The sequence below is a fragment of the Suncus etruscus genome, chromosome 9 (genome assembly GCF_024139225.1).
Source record: "Suncus etruscus isolate mSunEtr1 chromosome 9, mSunEtr1.pri.cur, whole genome shotgun sequence".
Taxonomy (NCBI): domain Eukaryota; kingdom Metazoa; phylum Chordata; class Mammalia; order Eulipotyphla; family Soricidae; genus Suncus; species Suncus etruscus.
This window is the reverse complement of record NC_064856.1, coordinates 100,139,545-100,157,899: the sequence shown is the minus strand read 5'-3', so window position 1 is coordinate 100,157,899 and position 18,355 is coordinate 100,139,545. Positions and strand designations below refer to the sequence as shown.

General features: G+C 34.1%; 2 protein-coding genes across 2 annotated transcripts; both read left to right on the top strand.

Annotated features, from left to right (window-relative positions):
* The first annotated feature begins 283 nt into the window (after window positions 1-283).
* Window positions 284-1,240, top strand: LOC126017708 (olfactory receptor 1030). The gene has a single exon (XM_049779760.1). It carries the CDS (start codon window positions 284-286, stop codon window positions 1,238-1,240), a length of 957 nt encoding a protein of 318 aa, XP_049635717.1.
* Window positions 1,241-16,461: 15,221 nt separating this feature from the next.
* On the top strand, window positions 16,462-17,400 carry LOC126018697 (olfactory receptor 5M8). The gene has a single exon (XM_049780796.1). It carries the CDS (start codon window positions 16,465-16,467, stop codon window positions 17,398-17,400), a length of 936 nt encoding a protein of 311 aa, XP_049636753.1. The 5' UTR covers window positions 16,462-16,464.
* The last annotated feature ends 955 nt before the right edge of the window (window positions 17,401-18,355 follow it).

Below are 18,355 nucleotides of genomic sequence, written 5' to 3'. Positions count from 1 at the left end.
GGTTCTTATTGGTTCACATTATTTAATATCAAACTGTATAATATTCCCATACTCGAAGAGAAATTGGTGGCAAAGGTATTCTCATTAAGAATAATCTGAAAATTATATACTCAATTATTTTGGACCTTTTGAAAAGAATTAACTCCTACTTCTTAAGTTCTAATTAATAAATAGCTTACATGAAAATGAATGAGAGTGAAGAACAAAAGGAAAAGTGAAGGAGAGAAAAATCATTTGGTGGCGTTCTCATTCACTTCTTTGTTTTAGTTCATCTAAGTGAACCATGCTGGCATCTAAGAAAATGATTCGAAGAAATTCCACTCTGGTGACTGAATTTATTCTCTTGGGATTAACGGATCGACCAGAGCTGCAGCCCATTCTCTTTGTGTTGTTCCTGATGATATATATAATCACTGTTGGGGGGAACTTGGGGATGTTGGTATTGATAAGGATAGATTCCCGTCTCCATACCCCCATGTACTTCTTTCTTGCCAGTTTATCCTGTTTGGATTTGTGTTATTCCACGAATGTGACGCCCAAGATGTTGGTGAACTTCTTATCGGAGAAGAAAACCATTTCCTATGCTGCTTGTTTAGTCCAGTGTTATTTTTTCATTGCCATGGTGATTACTGAATATTACATGCTAGCTGTAATGGCTTATGATAGGTATGTGGCTATCTGTAACCCTTTGCTATATAGTAGTAAGATGTCCACAGGGCTCTGTATTCGTCTAATTGCAGGCCCATACATTTATGGGTTCCTTAGCGGCCTGATGGAAACCATGTGGACCTACCGCTTGACCTTCTGTGACTCCAATGTCATTAATCACTTCTACTGTGCTGATCCACCCCTCATTCGACTCTCCTGCTCTGACACTTTCATTAAGGAAACCTCCATGTTTGTAGTCGCAGGATTTAACCTTTCCAATTCCCTCCTCATTATTCTCATATCCTACCTCTTCATTCTCATTGCAATTCTGAGGATGCGTTCTGCTGAAGGCAGGCGCAAAGCCTTTTCCACCTGTGGGTCCCATCTGGTGGCAGTGACTGTGTTTTATGGCACCTTGTTCTGCATGTATGTTAGGCCTCCCACGGACAAGTCAGTGGAACAGTCCAAAATCATTGCTGTCTTCTACACTTTTGTCAGTCCTATGCTGAATCCTATCATTTATAGCCTGAGGAACAAGGATGTGAAGCAAGCTTTTCGGAAACTGATCAGAAGAAATGTACTTTCAAAGTGAAACCAGTTTATCTTTCAACATTTTAATAAAAAATATTTTATGAGAAGAACTGGGTCATACTTTAACTACATTTATAAGAGTCAACTAAGAACAAAATTTAAAAGACAAAAGAATAGAACACTAGTAGTTTTAAACGTCAAGTAAAAATACAGTTGGAGTGTGAAAGTTGTATATAAAGGAATAATTATCTTTATGCACTTTTCATTTATACACATTTACTTTTATATAATAAAAACACATAATCCTAGATTAAAATATTCATTTTCTAATAGAGTATAAAGTAATAGAGTATGAAGTTTCTAATAGAGTATAAACATGTATAAATACATGTTCTACTGTTTCTCACTTATCTCCCATTTTCATTTTCAAATACCTCACTATTGATTTCTATATATTTTGAAAATGTAATATATTTATAAGGAAATGCATAAATTTACATATTTACACAAATACAAAATTTACTCATTTACATAATCTGCATAATTACATTTTTTAGTGTTTTCTATTATGCAGCACGTACTATGCAAGTTTATGCCATGGTTACACCAGTGTTTTCTATCTTTTTCTGATAGTGGCCCACTTCTGATCTTATTTTCATTTGGTGGAAGTCCCCTATACTATTGGTTGACCCACTAGTCTCATATAAAGCCCCAATTAATATGAATTTTTCAGTGACCCCCTTGGAATATTCTGGGCATCCATAGGGAGCCATATTGTTTTTGTTGAGAAACATTGATTTAGACCATATGACCACAACTGTTGATGAGATCTGCTATTACCTCTAGAAGAATTAATTAGAGCTCCTCTTGTTCATGCATGACTTCTACATACTTCTTTCAACTTGTGGGTATTGTCTTCAATCAGATATATCCATAACTCCTAGAACTATGTTATAGGGGCAAGCATAACGAATATCCTATAAAAGCTCGGGTCAAAACTAGGGCAAAGCAATTGTTCAGACTATCATTCTTACCTCCAAATCCACCTGCAATATAATATGTCACCATACTATTTTGCATAGGCACTCTAAATAAAGGTAAATACTATGCACAAAAACAAGCTCTTATCTATTAGGGATAAGAACCCATACTTTTTATAATGCAGAGTTGACTCCCACCTTGAGTTTGTGTCATGTCGACCCAAATTAGATTCTATGCTTTTGGACAGCGACTGTCCAATCAAGAACCCCAGATCCTAGAACTGGAATGGGTTCCAGCAACAGCACCAGGAACAAAACTCCTCCCAGGGAAAATCCGAATGCCGTCCGGGCACCAACTTTAGTCCAGTTTTAACATGATATCCTGACATGAGGAAACGGCAACAACTTGAGCTAAGAGAGGACTGCCCTATCTTACCACCTAAAGGTATGATACAATTGGGAGACATGTCATCCTTTGCCCTAAGCAAAAGCTAAAATTACTATTTACAGAAGACTAAATTTAACAAACATGGTCTAGACAGAACCTATTGAGAGATCAATGAGGAAGTCCTTAGCCTCGGCCTCGGCCTAGAATTTGTACAAAAACCAAGATCTCTAATCCTAGAGGTCTGACTTTGACAACTGCAACTGAGCAGAAATTCTAGAACCATGCTGAAAAGCTATGCCCTAGGCTCTGTCCTAGGATTTGAATAAAAACCAAGACCACTAATTTCAGGAAACTGATTACAACAACAGTAATGAAACAAAACTCCTAGAATCATAAAGAAAAACTCTCTCCTAACATTCACGCTATTACCTATGCAAATAACAAGAGCTCCAGCTACAGAGGCGGGATGTCATCAGCCACATCTGAGTGGAAAGTTTCCCGGCATGATAAAAAGACCTTGTGGTATGTAAATGAGTGAGTATGAAGCCTGTAGTTGTTCCCATGGCAGTATGTTTCAAGGGAGGAGAAAAACTGTATCTCTTAGGCCAAGGGAATTCCTGTTCTAATTTCCCCAATATTTACTTTGCCCGTGCAAAAATAAAGGGGGGAGGAGGAGGAGGAGGAGGAGAAGAAAGAGAAGAAGAAGGAGGAGGAGGAGAAGAAGAAAAAGAAGAACAAGAGGAAGAAGAAGAAGAAGAAGAAGAAGAAGAAGAAGAAGAAGAAGAAGAAGAAGAAGAAGAAGAAGAAGAAGAAGAAGAAGAAGAAGAAGAAGAAGAAGAAGAAGAAGAAGAAGAAGAAGAAGAAAAGAAAAAAAGATCTTTTAAAGAAGTTTCTGGTCTTTTTTCTGTACTTGATGGTTTTGGTTTTTGGTATTCTTTTTTTATTTATTTTTTGTTCTTTTTTTGTTACTCCCTTATAGTTTTTTGTTTCTGTTGTATTTTGTTTTGTTACCTCCTTCTTTTTTCCTTCCTTCTAAATGGATATTTATAACACCTAGACTTCTAGTTTTTCTCTTTTTTGTTTGCCTTTTTTTTTGTTCTTCCTCCCATGGTACCAAGACCAGACAGTCATATGTTCATTTGGTGGAAATAAAAAATGATCAGTCTTGAATACCAGATCCAAAGTCAATGACAATAGAATCGATAACCAATCTACAACAAGATGTACAAATGGGGAACAGTTCCACTAGCGTTATGGGGGTAAAGGAGGGAGATATGGGGTGTATTCTGGGAACAGGGATGGAGGGAGGACAACACTGGGAATGCCCCTCATTCATCGTCACTATGTGCCTTAAATATTACTGTGAAAAAAATAAACGTTTTGTGTAAAAAAATAATAAATATCCTAGAACCTATTTGCTATCATAAAAATTCGGGGCTGGTGAGGTGGCTCTAGAGGTAAGGTGTCTGCCTTGCAAGTGCTAGCCAAGGAAGGACCCGGTTCAATTCCTGGCTCCCATATGGTCCCCCCAAGTCAGGGGCAATTTCTGAGTGCTTAGCCAGGAGTAACCCCTGAGCATCAAATGGGTGTGGCCTCAAAAACAAACAAAAAAATTATTTTCATAACCAAGACAGGTTCACAGATTGTATTTAGTCCCTGCATCAATTGATTAATTTCTCCATTGCACTTCATAGTTCCTTTAGCTTATTTTTCAATGTTTTTATAGGATTTACTAAATCCTATTAAAATAAATCAATTTATAAAATTGATGTTATATCAGAATTTTTTTAATCTTTTTATAATAGATTTACTTATATCTCTGTTGAAAGCCAAATTGAAAACAGATATTTTTAGAGAAAAATTTTCTCAAAATTTTTAATATTTGTTTGTAGGATTATACTAAAATCTGTTGAAATATATTACTAAGCACATTTATATTAAGTTATAAAAAACTAGTCACCATATTATTCTATTTTGTTTTGATATCAGATCCTACATTTTATTCACATATGTTGAAACCATACAACTTCCATAAAAATTCAGAATAAAAAATAAATGAACCTAGGACACTTGCCTTGCTCTTGGCCAATCCAGGTTTAATCTCTTGCATCCCCTATGGTCCTCTGAATCCACCAGAATTGATACTTTAATAGTAAGCCAAAAGTAAGCCCTGAAAATCATGGGATGACCAATAAACAAATAAAAAAAAAGAAAAAAGTATCTACACTTCAAAAGTTAATAAATTTTATTTTTATTACCTGTAAAATGATTTATTTAAACTGATTAACAAATAACAAGAAATATACATGCCAACAGATCTATTCAGAAATAGATAATTAAATTTGATTTTGTTATTTCTGATAAATATCAATTATCTAAAACCTACATGTATGTCCCTCTGTACACATGCTTAATATAAAATGTGAATTTCATTAGAGGACACATGACTGAAATTAAACCATCAGGCTATTTTTAATTCATATTGTACGAAATGAGGCAAATAATCAATATGTGCTCATATATGGTTATAAAGGCTTTTTGTTTTATGTTAATTTATAGATCAAGACATGCTAATTAAGCACTTCCTTATTAATGAGAGTCTTATGAATGATTTTTAAAACAGTTTTCTAAATCCTGCTCTCAAGTTAATTGTGTTGGAGTCTATAATCTTTGTAAAATAAATCATGTGATGATAGCATAAAGATTGAAGAAAATGTATATAATGAATAACTGTGTACTTCCACAAGGAATAATAGTTATTACAATATGTTTTGTTTTACTTCTTACTTATTTAAAAGAATATTATTTTAAATACTACACCTAAAAAACTTTTCTCAATAATTTATAATATAGGCAGATGTTGTAGGAAACAGTGATGGTGTAAATATACCATTTGTATCCATTGCTCATCCTTTTCTGACATATTTGGAGTGTATCACATCACAATTCAACTTCCACACTTACATATACACAGAAGGAAACAGAAATTAAGTGTAATGCCTAATGCAGCCCAGCATGTTTCAATATATCTCATTCAACATGTAGTATTTAATATATCATTCTATTTAATCCATCTGCTCCAATATTATGATTTTCATCAGTATTCCCACTTAAAATAGGAAAAGAACAGAAAGCCAGTGATTAATTAATGAACAAATACTAAACTGAGGAGGCTGAAGTGATTGTACAGCCGATAAGGCGTTTTTCTTAAATCTGGCTGACCCAAATTCAATCCTCTGCACCCCAAATAGCCCTGAGCCTGCTAGTAGTGAACCCTGAATACAAAACCAGGAGTAAGAGCTGAGCACAGTCAGGTATGGCCTCCAAACTAAAAATAAAAATTCACAAAAATATCTCATGGCTGAGAAGAGAGATTCAAGTACATGCTTTCCACATTTGTATTTTTCTTACTGAAGTATATTTCCATTCATTTTTATTAAAGGAAATAAACATGCAACAAACAAACCTGTCTTTAAAGTGTTGATGATTGTCTATTTTACAGCTGCATGTACACTGAAGTATATAATGAACTATGAAGAAATATTGTTTTATAATGTATAGTCAAATTCAACATGTTCAATACTATGAGCTTTATAGTCAGGTCTTTAGTTGATTATTCATCACCTGAATTAATATAAGAAAACAAATTGTAGACATAGATTTAATGAGCATGTAGTTCTATCTTTCTGCCTGTTTTCTACAATACTGAGGAATAGTAAATCTCCTTTGAAAAATGAAATGGTTTAGAATGCAAATCTTAGTCAGCTGAAAATGCTCATAACTTCTAACTGGCCTTTTACCCGCTATCTCTTGCAGTATATGGTCTTAACCAAGACCATAATGTTGACCCCAGGTTATACTAAGATGACCACAGTCAGAAAAATGTTGGAAAATACAGATCCATAGGAGTTGTGTTTTTGTGGCATAAAGCAACTGACATGTGTATTTTGTTGTTTTTCTGATTGTAAAGCCTGCAGAAAGGATAATGCCCAATTATAATTGTGCAGTAATTTCTCATAGGAAGATTGATTGAAATTTCCATTGATGTGGAAAGTACTAATCCAGTACCAACTACATAACATTTACTCAATACAAATCAATTCTATTTGTTGCAAGTTAGCCCTTTATGGGGTTGACTGATGGAGGAATGGAGGATGAGGTCTTTCCCCTCAAGCTCGGAGCACGCGTCTGACACCCTGTTCATCCGGCGGTTCTGAGGTGAAGCGATGGGTAAAAGGCTAGCAGATAGTCAGGCTTGTGAAAATATCAGCTTTATTTGAAGGACAAGACTGAAGCCAAAAGCCTCAGCATCAGTTCCAGCCAAAAAGTCCCTCGCCTTCCACAAACCCTTGCTTTTATCCCCCCAGAATCAGGTACCACCCAATGGTGGGAGCAGAATCAGATACCACCCTAGGGTGGGAGCAGAATGCCAGGTCACACCCTAGGTTAGGGCACAATCACCGATCAGGGTAGGGTCAGTAACATAATAATCCCGTTGAAATGTTTATATACACAACAGTATTTAAATAATTAGCTCACTTGTTTGGAGCTAAGTTTTCTTTTATAGTTTTCTGTGCTGTTTATTTCTAGTACACTCATTATCCTTTTGAAGTAAAACCCTTGTTGATTTCATTATTTATTGAAAACATCAGCTTTCTATGCTAATATAAAAGTCACAAGGTCAGATATAATATTTCAACTAGTTTTTTTATAAGCTCTATTCTCTTAAGATATAAATCAGTGTTAAATGTATATATCAATGGCAAATACATAGACTAACAGACAATTTTCACAAATAGGATAGATAATGGTTATATAAGGTTCTGATAACAAGAAAAATTTGAGACAATTTGTGGTATATTTCATGTATAAAATTAATCCTATGTCATTTGCTTTTTGTTTTTTTTTTTTTGTTTTTTTCCCCTTAAACAGTAGATTTCACCTGGAGATGTTCAGCTTAAATCAACTCAGAGAGAAGAATTTTAACTTCCTAAGGTCAACCTGTTTTCCAATGTTGCAGTTTGTCTTTTTTGTCACATTGCTAATAATTTGTATTATTTTTCTTGTGGAAATTCTGAGAGTAATTCTCTCAATCACATCTTCATGTTGCATGTTCATCAATATACCAATCCCACATATTATGGTTAACTTTTTATTTAAAAAGGTCATGCTACTGACAAATTCCTTTGAACAACCCAACAGGTTCCCATTTCTGTTAAGTCAATATTTCATTCCTGCAGTTGCCTGTGACAATCATCTCCACATCATTACCTGTTTTCCTTACAGCTACAACATTAGGTCTAAAATGATTTATATGCATTTCAGCACCATTGCCTGTATATGTGGTTACATAGAATAGACTTTCTTGCTTTAATATTACAGTTGTTTTCTCCAGGAATGTTTAAAAGGAACATCATCATTACAAAGTCTTGCCACTTTGTAATTACTGAGACCAAATAAAATTTAATTTAAAACTATACACCATATTTAAATTTCAGAGGGTACTATATGGTAGTCTTGTTTACTTTTTATTAAAAATGCCTCTGTATTGAATTATCTTTAAATTACCTCTTTAATTATCACTAAAATTATAACTTCTCATAATTGATAGCTCATTATAATTAATAGAAATTATAACTCCTTATCATTGATAGAAAAACTTAAGTAGTGCATTCTATATATTTATTGGTCTCCTTTTTTAATTGTAAATATATTTAGAGAAAAAATTAGAATAGGAAAAATTATGTTGTATTACTATGTATTTTATCCATATTCCTGATATCCATATTCACTATATGAATAAAACAATTGGCTCATATTTTTCTTTTATCATGAACTTCTGTAAAGTACCATGATTTTTCTTGTAATTATTGAAAAGTGGTATATTCTGATTGGAACAACAGAATAAAATCTTGCAAAATAAGTTTCAAAGGGCTGAATAAAACGTCAGGAATAGTCGCTTTATGTGTTTTAGTGGAAATATTTGTCTTTGAAGCCATAATTTCTTTATTTGTATATATTATGTATAATAGCAGTGGTGATTTTACTGATAATATATTTTTCGTAAATTTTTTAATATAATTTTTATTTTGATCATAGTGTCTTACATATTGTTGACAATAACATTTTAGGTACATATTTACATAAAATCAGGGGGGATTCCCATCACAAAATTGTCCTCCCTACACCTCCGTTTTTGTCCTACCTCCCATTTCCTCTTCCCTCACCCCCAGGGCGGCTAGAATATGTGGTCCCCTCTGTATCCAACCCACTACTTAGTTGTCTTGCACCTGTTTGGTCTTGATGCCTCCCTTATCTCCCCCTCTAACTGTAGGCAGGACTAGCTAGTTCAAGTTGCATGGTTTTGCCGGAAAAAGAGAAGATATATAAACTGGGGTAAGAGTCTAATACTCCAAAAATGGGTGGAATCCTTCTAGAGGCTCTCATCATCGATTTGGGAGATGAAGGAAAAAAAGAAGGTGAAATTAAAAGCGTGTGTTATTGCAACAAGAAACTATAACAGGTAGAGCGTTTTCCTATGGTTTCATCAATTTAACATGGATTCAGTTCTAATATTGATATTGATATGCTTTTTGTGCATAATATTAAAAGGGTTCTGTTCTAAATTTATATTTTTGTACTGGGTCAATCAATTTTCCCATATCACCACTTTATCAAAGATTAAATGTCCATGTACTTAATGTTATTTCTCCAGATTTTCAATTCTATGTCTCTGATCTGAGTCTATCCTTATTCAGTACACACTGTTTTAATGATTAAAACTTTGTAGCAAGTTCTAAATTAAGGAAAACATAAACAGAACTCTATGGCATTGAAGCTATTATAGATCTAGCTATGGATTATATAGATTATAGATATATAGAAATAGATATAGGTATTATAGAAGCTATTATAGATATAGCTATATATATTATATAGATATATTAAAGATATATAGATATTTTAAAGATATAATACCTTTGGTGAAGTGAGTGGAAACAAAGGTGAACAAAAGAAACTGTGTTAAAAAAGCTTCTGCACCTGAAAGAAAATGATGATTAGAATACAGACAGTCCCCAAACTGAGAAATTTGCTAACCATTCATCTGATAATAGGATAATACCTAAGATAAAAAGTGGTTGTAGTATTTTACAAAAAAGTTAAAACACTACCCACCAAAAATGAGAGAAGAGAAACATCCCTAAATAATATAAACAAATTGTCAAAAGGCATATGTAAAAATGTTTTGTCACTAATAATCAGGAAAATGAAAATGAAAACAATAAGATAGGACCTCCCACCAGACAGACTGACATTTAAAGGAACAAAAACAACTTGTGTTGATGCGAATGCAGGAAAAAGGAACTTTTATTCACTATTGGTGGACATATCAACTGTTCTAACCCTTTTGGAAAATAGTATAGATACACCTTAAAAACTAGAAATTGAACTTTCATATGACTCAAAATTCTCCTTCTTGAAATGATTTCAGAGGTCTAATAAAGCTAAGCTGAAAAAGACATCTGAATTATGTTTACTTCAGCACTATTCACAATAGACAAAATCTTGAAATAACTCAAGTGTACCCAAAGAAATCTCTGGATAAAGAAACTATGGTGTATATACACAATGGAATATTACTTTGCTCTAAGAAAAGTTGAATTCATGAAATTTTCTGCTACAACAATAAATCTGGAGAATTTCATGCTGTGTAAAGTTAGTCAGAGAGAGACAGAAAGATAGAATGTGCTCATATATGGAATATGAAAACATAGGGGAATAGTAAATAATCAGACAGTGAAATGAAGAACATAAGAATTGGACTTTAATATGAAACTTGTGAGTAGTTCCTTTTTCTAGACAGTGAAGGGAACATTTGGCCAATGATGGAAGGAAGAGGTTACCATGGAGGTGGACAGAATGCTGAAAGGCGGTGATAAATTGTTATGTATGAAATCCTGTCAGTAACAGTATTGTGAAATTACAGTGCCTAAATGACACGTAAGGTCTGCCACAAGGCAGGGTTCAGGAGTGGAGGGTAAAATTGGGGTTAGTGATTGAGGGAAATGGACATTGATAAAAGGATTGGTATTGGAAAAATTTGTATGACTGAAACTCAATCATGAATAAATTTATAAATCCCTGTGCCCGGTGATGCTCAGGGGTTACTCCTGGCTGCTATAGGCTCAAAAATCGCTACTGGTTTGGGGGACTACATGGACGCAGGGGGATCGAACCTCGGTCTGTCGTGCCTCACCACTAACGCCACCGCTCTGGCCCCTTAAACAACATTTTTAAAAAGTAGTATCATTTCGCTAACTAAACTCATCACTCTTTGTGGTGAGGTTCATGAAGTCAGCTATAAAGTCCAGCCCTCTCCTCTTTTGTCTCTGAAAATTGTTGAGACATGTCTTTTATTTTTCTTAAAACCCATAGATGAGTGAGACCATTCTCCGTCTTTGTCTTTCTCTCTGACTTATTTCACTCAGCATAATAGATTCCATGGGTGTCATCTTATACGACTGAAACCCAACCACAATCATGTTTGTAACCAAGGTGTTTAAATAAAAAATATCATAAAAAAAGTAGTTATCATTGGGGCTGGAGTGGTGGCCCAAGCAGTAAGGCATCTACCTGCCTTGCCCATGCTAGACTAGGACGGACCTTGATCCTAGGAGCTATTTTTTGAGCAATAGCTGGGAGTAACACTGAGTCTCACAGAGTGTGGCCTGAAAAACACCACCCCCCAAAACAAACAAACAACACACACACACACACACACAATATGTTTCCTACCAGTGATTAGAAAAAATGAATAAAACTTCTTTAGAATATCGCTTCCCCCCCTCCCTCCCTCCCTCCCTCCCTCCCTCCCTCCCTCCCTCCATCCCTCCCTCTCTCCCTCCCTCCCTCCCTTCTTTCCACCCTCCCTCCCTCCCTTCTTTCCTTCCTTCCTCCTTCCCTCCCTCCCTTCCCTCCTTCCTCCTCCTCCCTCCTTCCCTTCCTTCCTATCCTTCCTTCCTTCCTTCCTTCCTTCCTTCCTTCCTTCCTTCCTTCCTTCCTTCCTTCCTTCCTTCCTTCCTTCCTTCCTTCCTTTCTTCTTCCTTCCTTCCTTCCTTTCCTTCTTTCTTCCTTTCCTTCTTCCTTCCTTCCTTCCTTCCTTCTTTCTTCTTTCTTTCTTCCTTTCTTACTTACTTTCTTCTTTCTTTCTTTCCTTTCTTTCTTTCTCTTTCTCTTTCTTTCTTTCTTTCTTTTCTTTCTTTCTTTCTCTTTCTTTCTTTCTCTTCTTTTTTCTTTCTTTCTTTCTTTCTTTCTTTCTTTCTTTCTTTCTTTCTTTCTTTCTTTCTTTTCTTTCTTTCTTTCTCTCTCTTTCTCTCTTTTCTTTCTTTCTCTCTTTCTTCTTTCTTTCTTTCTTTCTTCTTTTCTTTCTTTTTCTTCTTTCTTTCTTTCTTTCTTCTTTCTTTCTTTCTTTCTTTCTTTCTTTCTTTCTGTCTTTTTCTCTTCTTTCTCTTTCTTCTTTCTTTCTTTTCCTTTCTTTCTTTCTTTCTTTCTTTGTTTCTTTTTCTCTTTCTTTCTTTCTTTTTCTCTCTCTTTCTCTCTTTCTTTCTTTTTCGCTCTCTTTCTTCTATCTTCTATCTTTTTTTCTTTGTTCTTTCTTTCTTTTTCTTTCTTTCTTTCTTTCTTTCTTTTATTCTTTCTTTCTTTCTTCTTTCTTTTTCTCTTTCTTTCTTTCTTTTTTTCTTTCTTTCTTTCTTTCTTCTTTTCTTCTCTTTTCTTCTTTCTCTTTCTTTCTTTCTTTCTTTCTTTCTTTCTTTTTTCTTTCTTCTTTCTTTCTTTCTTTCTTTCTTTCTTTCTTTCTTTCTTTCTTTCTTTCTTTCTTTCTTTCTTTCTTTCTTTCCTCTCTTATCTCATTCTTCATGTTTTTCTTTTTCTTGTTCTTTCCTTTCAACACAAGGAATAATAGGTAAGGTAACAAGAAAGACAAAACAGAAAATACAGTAGAGACATTAAGCCATTTTTCACTTCCAAACTAAAATTCCCTGAGCTACTTTCAAGTACATTTAATTTGGAGAATAATTGCTTTCAAATCTTTTAATGCCCCAGGGAATAGAAATCTATCTTATAAATACAAGCAAAGATTTTCTCCCTTGGTTTTGAAGACCCATTTAATTTTCTACTTCTTTATTTCCTGTTTTCTAAATTATAAAGTATGGAAGTATTATTTTGACACTTTTTATACAAGTTCTTACTTAATCACTGTAAGCAAATCGATATATCAGTGCAGTCATAGAATTATATTTTATTATATAAAAAGCAAATGTTCCTAGTTTTAGAATTTTATTTCTGATGTAAACATCAGAGAAAGGAAATGCTATAAATTTTTAAAAATTGAATTCTCCTTTTAAATTTCACAAACTGTCACTCAGTTGCATAGACCATAACTTTTTAAATTTCCAGCTAATAAAGGCAACAACACTGTGTTGAAGGTAAGAATGAAACTGATAGATTTTGCTGTTTAAAATTAAGGAGCAATTTGTAGCATAGTTTTAGCATAATTTTTCAAATAAAACCAGTTCAGTTTTAAAACCTGGAAGTTTATTTTATAAGAAGAAAATGATTAAGCTTATTAGATCTGATCAATTTTCAGGTATAGTGTCTGTATATTTGAAAAATACAGAATACCTGGAAGATTCTCTTTTAAGGAAGGCAGGATATTAATTAGGGCTTTATAAATTTGAAAGAGAAACAACTTACGTTTTTGTTTTCTCTACTAAAATATGTAAGCTAGATATCAATCTGTTCCACTTGAGAACTGACATGAAATTACATACACACATTAAAGTGAAAGGTGAATGTTCAAAAACATATGGAGAGGAAATATGAATTACGTAGGTCATTGGAAGAGAAGAAATAGAGATGAGAAAGACAGTGGCAGGGAACAAACTTGGGTTATGTATGAAAGAAACCAGGAGTGTATTATAAAACTGGGATAAAATTCTGCAAGGTAGTCAGTGGAAAAGCTTATGTGGTTTAGTGGGAGGCTTCGAGTAAGATGTGCACTGTTTAAAATAATTTTTATTATCTTTGCAACAAATGCTATATTATCTTCACCCGCATTAATAGAGTTTCACTGTGTGCAATATGTGTATTTGTGGTATGTGTGCTTACATGGTTTATATTTTTAAATACCATGGAATAAAAGGAAGGGAGTTTTAATGCAAGTTTTACAAAGCTCAAGAGGTTGACAACAGCATTATATAATATTTCAAGTTATGATATAACCTAGGAACCTAATCTCTTAGGGGTTAATTATTTTAGTTATTTTTAGAAGAGTTTTTAATGTTGGAGGCTCTGAAATTACAGAATGTTGACTTTGAATGTTATTGATAGTACAGACAAGATATGTATTTCTGTGAACGTTTTTCTGATAATTCAAATTCCTCATGTGCAGATGGTAATACAAAAATTAACATCATTACAACAATATTTAAGTTTTATTAGGGTTGGGACTGGATAGTTAGTATAGCAGATAAAGCACTTGCCCTGCATCTTGTTGACGTGGTTTGATCTCCAGCACCACTTATGGTCCTTCTGTAATGTCTGAGAGAACGCTGAGAGCAGAGCCTGGAATAAGCCCTGATCACAGCAATATAGCCCAAAATAAGTTTCTTTTCAAGGTCAAAACATGAATAAGCATGTAGATATAGACTATGGTAGTATTTTAAGTACATGCAAGCTGGTATAGAGATAATAATGATTAATTTTATTGACTTTTGAGATCAGATGAATCTTAAGAATATTTAAGATCAACTTCAATAAACTTTTAGAAATCTCTAAATATTTTATAGTGGTCATCCAGAAGCTTTCTGAATGAATCCCATAAACTATGCATTAAATTACAAGTAGATTATCCTATTTTTCATGGCTTCATTTATTTGAAAATAATTTATAAGTATAAATCTGTTTTTCTTACTTATGTTAGTCAAATTACTATATGTTAGATTAAGCAGAATTAAATTTAATCAAAAGCCCTGGTATACCCTTTCACATCTTTGAAAGTAACTAATTTGCATTCTATTTCCTACTATTCACTGCATTGTACAGTGGTTGTTTTTCATAACTTTATTTAAACACTGTGATTACAAACATGACTGTAGTTGAGTTTCAGTCACAAAAAGGGCACCCCCCTTCACCAGTGCAACATATTTCTTGATAACTCATCCATCCACATGATCCTGAATAACTTAGTATTCACAATCTTCTAGCTTGTCAGAGACAGAACACAGTAAAGGAACGGAAAATATTTCATATGAATTTTGGACAAAAATGTCACATTTTCTTCGGTCAGTTTCTCTGAGAGAATCTAATCTTCAGTTGTAGAAAATCTGGTTTGAGGTATACGAAGAAAGAGGGTATTTTTGGTTGTTTTGATAACTTTAGATTTGCCTCATTTTTAAAGTGTTAATTCATAAACACTCATTCTAGTTCAATAAAACAAGCATCAAAACGCATCTGGGGCTAGAGAGTTTGTCCAGGGGTTAAGATGTTTACATTGTATAGACATTTTTTTATTTTTTGGTTTTGGGGCCACACCCAGTGATTCTCAGGGGTTTCTCCTGGCTATGTGCTCAGAAATAGCTCCTGGCTTGAGGGACCATAGGTGACACCGAGGATCAAACCAAGGTCAGTCCTGGATCAGCCACATGCAAGGCAAATGCCCTACTGCTGTGCTCTCTCTCTTCAGTTCAGTACCCAAAACTAAATATAGAATTGCCAGGAGTGATCCTGAACACAGATCAAGGATAAACCCTGAGCACACACAGAATCAGGTGTAAACTCTGAGTACCAGTGGTAATTTCACTCTCCTCAATAGATATAATAGTAAATAAATAAACAATAAATAAGTGCACTTGATGAAATAGAGATTATAGGTCAGGATCTATCAAATTCCATTTTCTGGTTCCAAGCTAAAATATTGCTCTTCAATCTATCTTCAGAATTAAGAATGTTCATGCTGAAGCACATCATTTTTTTAGAAAAGATAAAATATGATACATCTTTTATCTCACAACACAATATCCCTCAAAAATACCTGGAATTATTTTAATTTGTTGTATCTTATTGACTAAACATTTGTTCATAAGACTGCATGAATTTTAGAAGTGTGATTATACATCCCTTAAAATAAATTTTACCATAAGAAAATAAAATGTCCTTGAATTGCTATTTTCCCAAGCACCTGACATGAGCTTAAGCTCTCTTTATATTTAGGAGAACCACTTCTGGTTTCAGATTATACATTTCTAGTTATTAGGTAAGTTTATACACACACACACACACACATATATATATGTATATATATATACTCATATATATATATATGAGTATTCATGTTCCAACATAAACATTGGAATAGAATAAACAAATTGGGATGAATTAAAGAATCACATCTAGTTCTAGTTTCTCCATATCCAGTTATTTAATAAGTTTATTTATAGGTGCTGAGTATTTATATTTCAAAAAAATACTGTAAAGGAATAAAAAAATTGGGATGAAAAAATTATCTGATATTTATCATATGTATAACATATGATAGCTAACTCGAGGTGGAAAATGGTAAAATGAAAAGTAAGATAAGAGTAGAGAAGTATAGGACAATTATCATAAACAAAGGCTAGACACCCAGTGTGACTCAGAGTATTTCTGACATTTAGTGTTGAAACCATGTTTTTGTTGTTGTTGTTGTTTTGTTTTTAGTCACTATATCCAATGACTCCTGCACAAAATAGTTATAGGAAGAAAATAATACAGAGGGGAAACAATAAAAATATGAAATAAGAAAGTGCTAAGGAATTATTCATTTTTTTCCTTTTCTAATTTAAAATTCTGAATCTAAAATTTTCTATTCAGGAAATCATGAAAAGAAACTTCACTTCAGTATCTGAATTTATTCTCCTGGGACTAACTAACCGAAGGGAACTACAGATAATCCTCTTCCTGCTGTTTCTGGCTATTTACGTGTTGACTATAGCAGGGAACTTTGGTATGATTGTTCTCATCCAGGTCAACGCCAAACTCCACACTCCCATGTATTTCTTCCTGAGTCACCTCTCCTTTGTGGACCTGTGTTTCTCCACGAATGTCACCCCGAAGATGCTGGAGATTTTCTTATCCAAGAAGAAAACCATTTCCTACCCTGCATGCCTGGTGCAATGCTACCTTTTTATTGCTTTGGTCCATGTGGAGATCTACATCTTGGCCGTGATGGCCTTTGATAGGTACATGGCCATCTGCAACCCTCTGCTCTATGGCAGTAAGATGTCCAAGGGTGTTTGCACATCACTCATCACAGTACCCTATGTATATGGAGCATTAACTGGCCTCATGGAGACCATGTGGACTTATAATTTAGCCTTCTGTGGTCCCAATGAGATTAATCATTTCTATTGTGCAGACCCACCCCTGATCAAACTGGCTTGTTCTGACACCTACAATAAAGAGACATCCATGTTTGTGGTGGCTGGATGCAATCTTTCTTTTTCTCTCCTCATCATCCTGGTTTCCTACCTTTATATTTTCCCTGCTATCCTGAGGATTCGTTCCACAGAAAGTCGGCGCAAGGCTTTTTCTACCTGTGGCTCCCACCTCACAGCTGTCACTATATTCTATGCCACACTTTTTTTCATGTACCTACGACCCCCCTCCAAGGAGTCTGTGGAACAGGGGAAAATGGTGGCTGTGTTTTATACCACGGTGATCCCCATGCTGAATCCTATGATTTACAGTCTTAGAAATAAGGATGTGAAAGAAGCACTTACCAAAGAGTTGTTAAGAAAAAATATATTTTCTTAAAAAATATGTAATTATTTGTAAAGACCAATGCACTCAGACCTGCCTCAAGTCAAGTGAAACAGTGGGATCGAAGAAGAACAAAAAATCTGTAACTGGCTGTGATCAATTAATTTTCTTAAAAATATTTAGTATACTTTGGGTCCTCAATTGTTTCTCTATATACTTATCGTAAGTTCCTAGGTAGAATTCGTGCTTGTACATAAATAGAGTACAAGTATACACCAGAGGTAATTTATGTCTTTTAAAAATAGTTTTAGTTTTTTATAATCCAGAAGAGATAATAAAAACTTTCTTGTCCAGTTCATGTGTGTGCATTATTATTTAGTTCTTTGATTGACCTAATGTGGTTTTCATCATTTTCCTTATGATTGTTTTTATTTGTCAAGCAAATATATCATTCCAACACCATCTCAAGGTTCTTTTTCCACCTCATCCCTGTTGTTTTGTTCATTCACTTTTCTGTTGGAACCATGCCATGATCTGTTTTCATTGGTGTTTATCTATTACCATACTTTGTTTCTCTATAAATCACATCATGTGGTGTCTTTTTTCTTTTTCTGCTGATTTCATTCTTTTAACAATTCCACCCAAGTTTCAGTAAACTTTACGGTTCATCTTTTTTTAAAATCACTGTGTATTATATGACATATATAACATTTTCATTAGCCTCTGCTTTGGGGTTGGGTTTGGGGATTGGGGTTATCTTCATATTTATATTATAAATTATGCTTCAATGAATACATTTATGCATATGTTCTTGAGGATTAGTGTATTAGAGACTTTGAATAGATGTCTAGTAAGGGAAGTACTTGGTCATATGGAAATTGTATTTGTTTTTGTTTGTTTGTTTGGTTTTTTGTTTGTTTGTTTTGGGGGCCACACCCGGTGGTGCTCAGGGGTTACTCCTGGCTGTCTGCTCAGAAATAGCTCCTGGCAGGCAAGGGAGGCCATATGG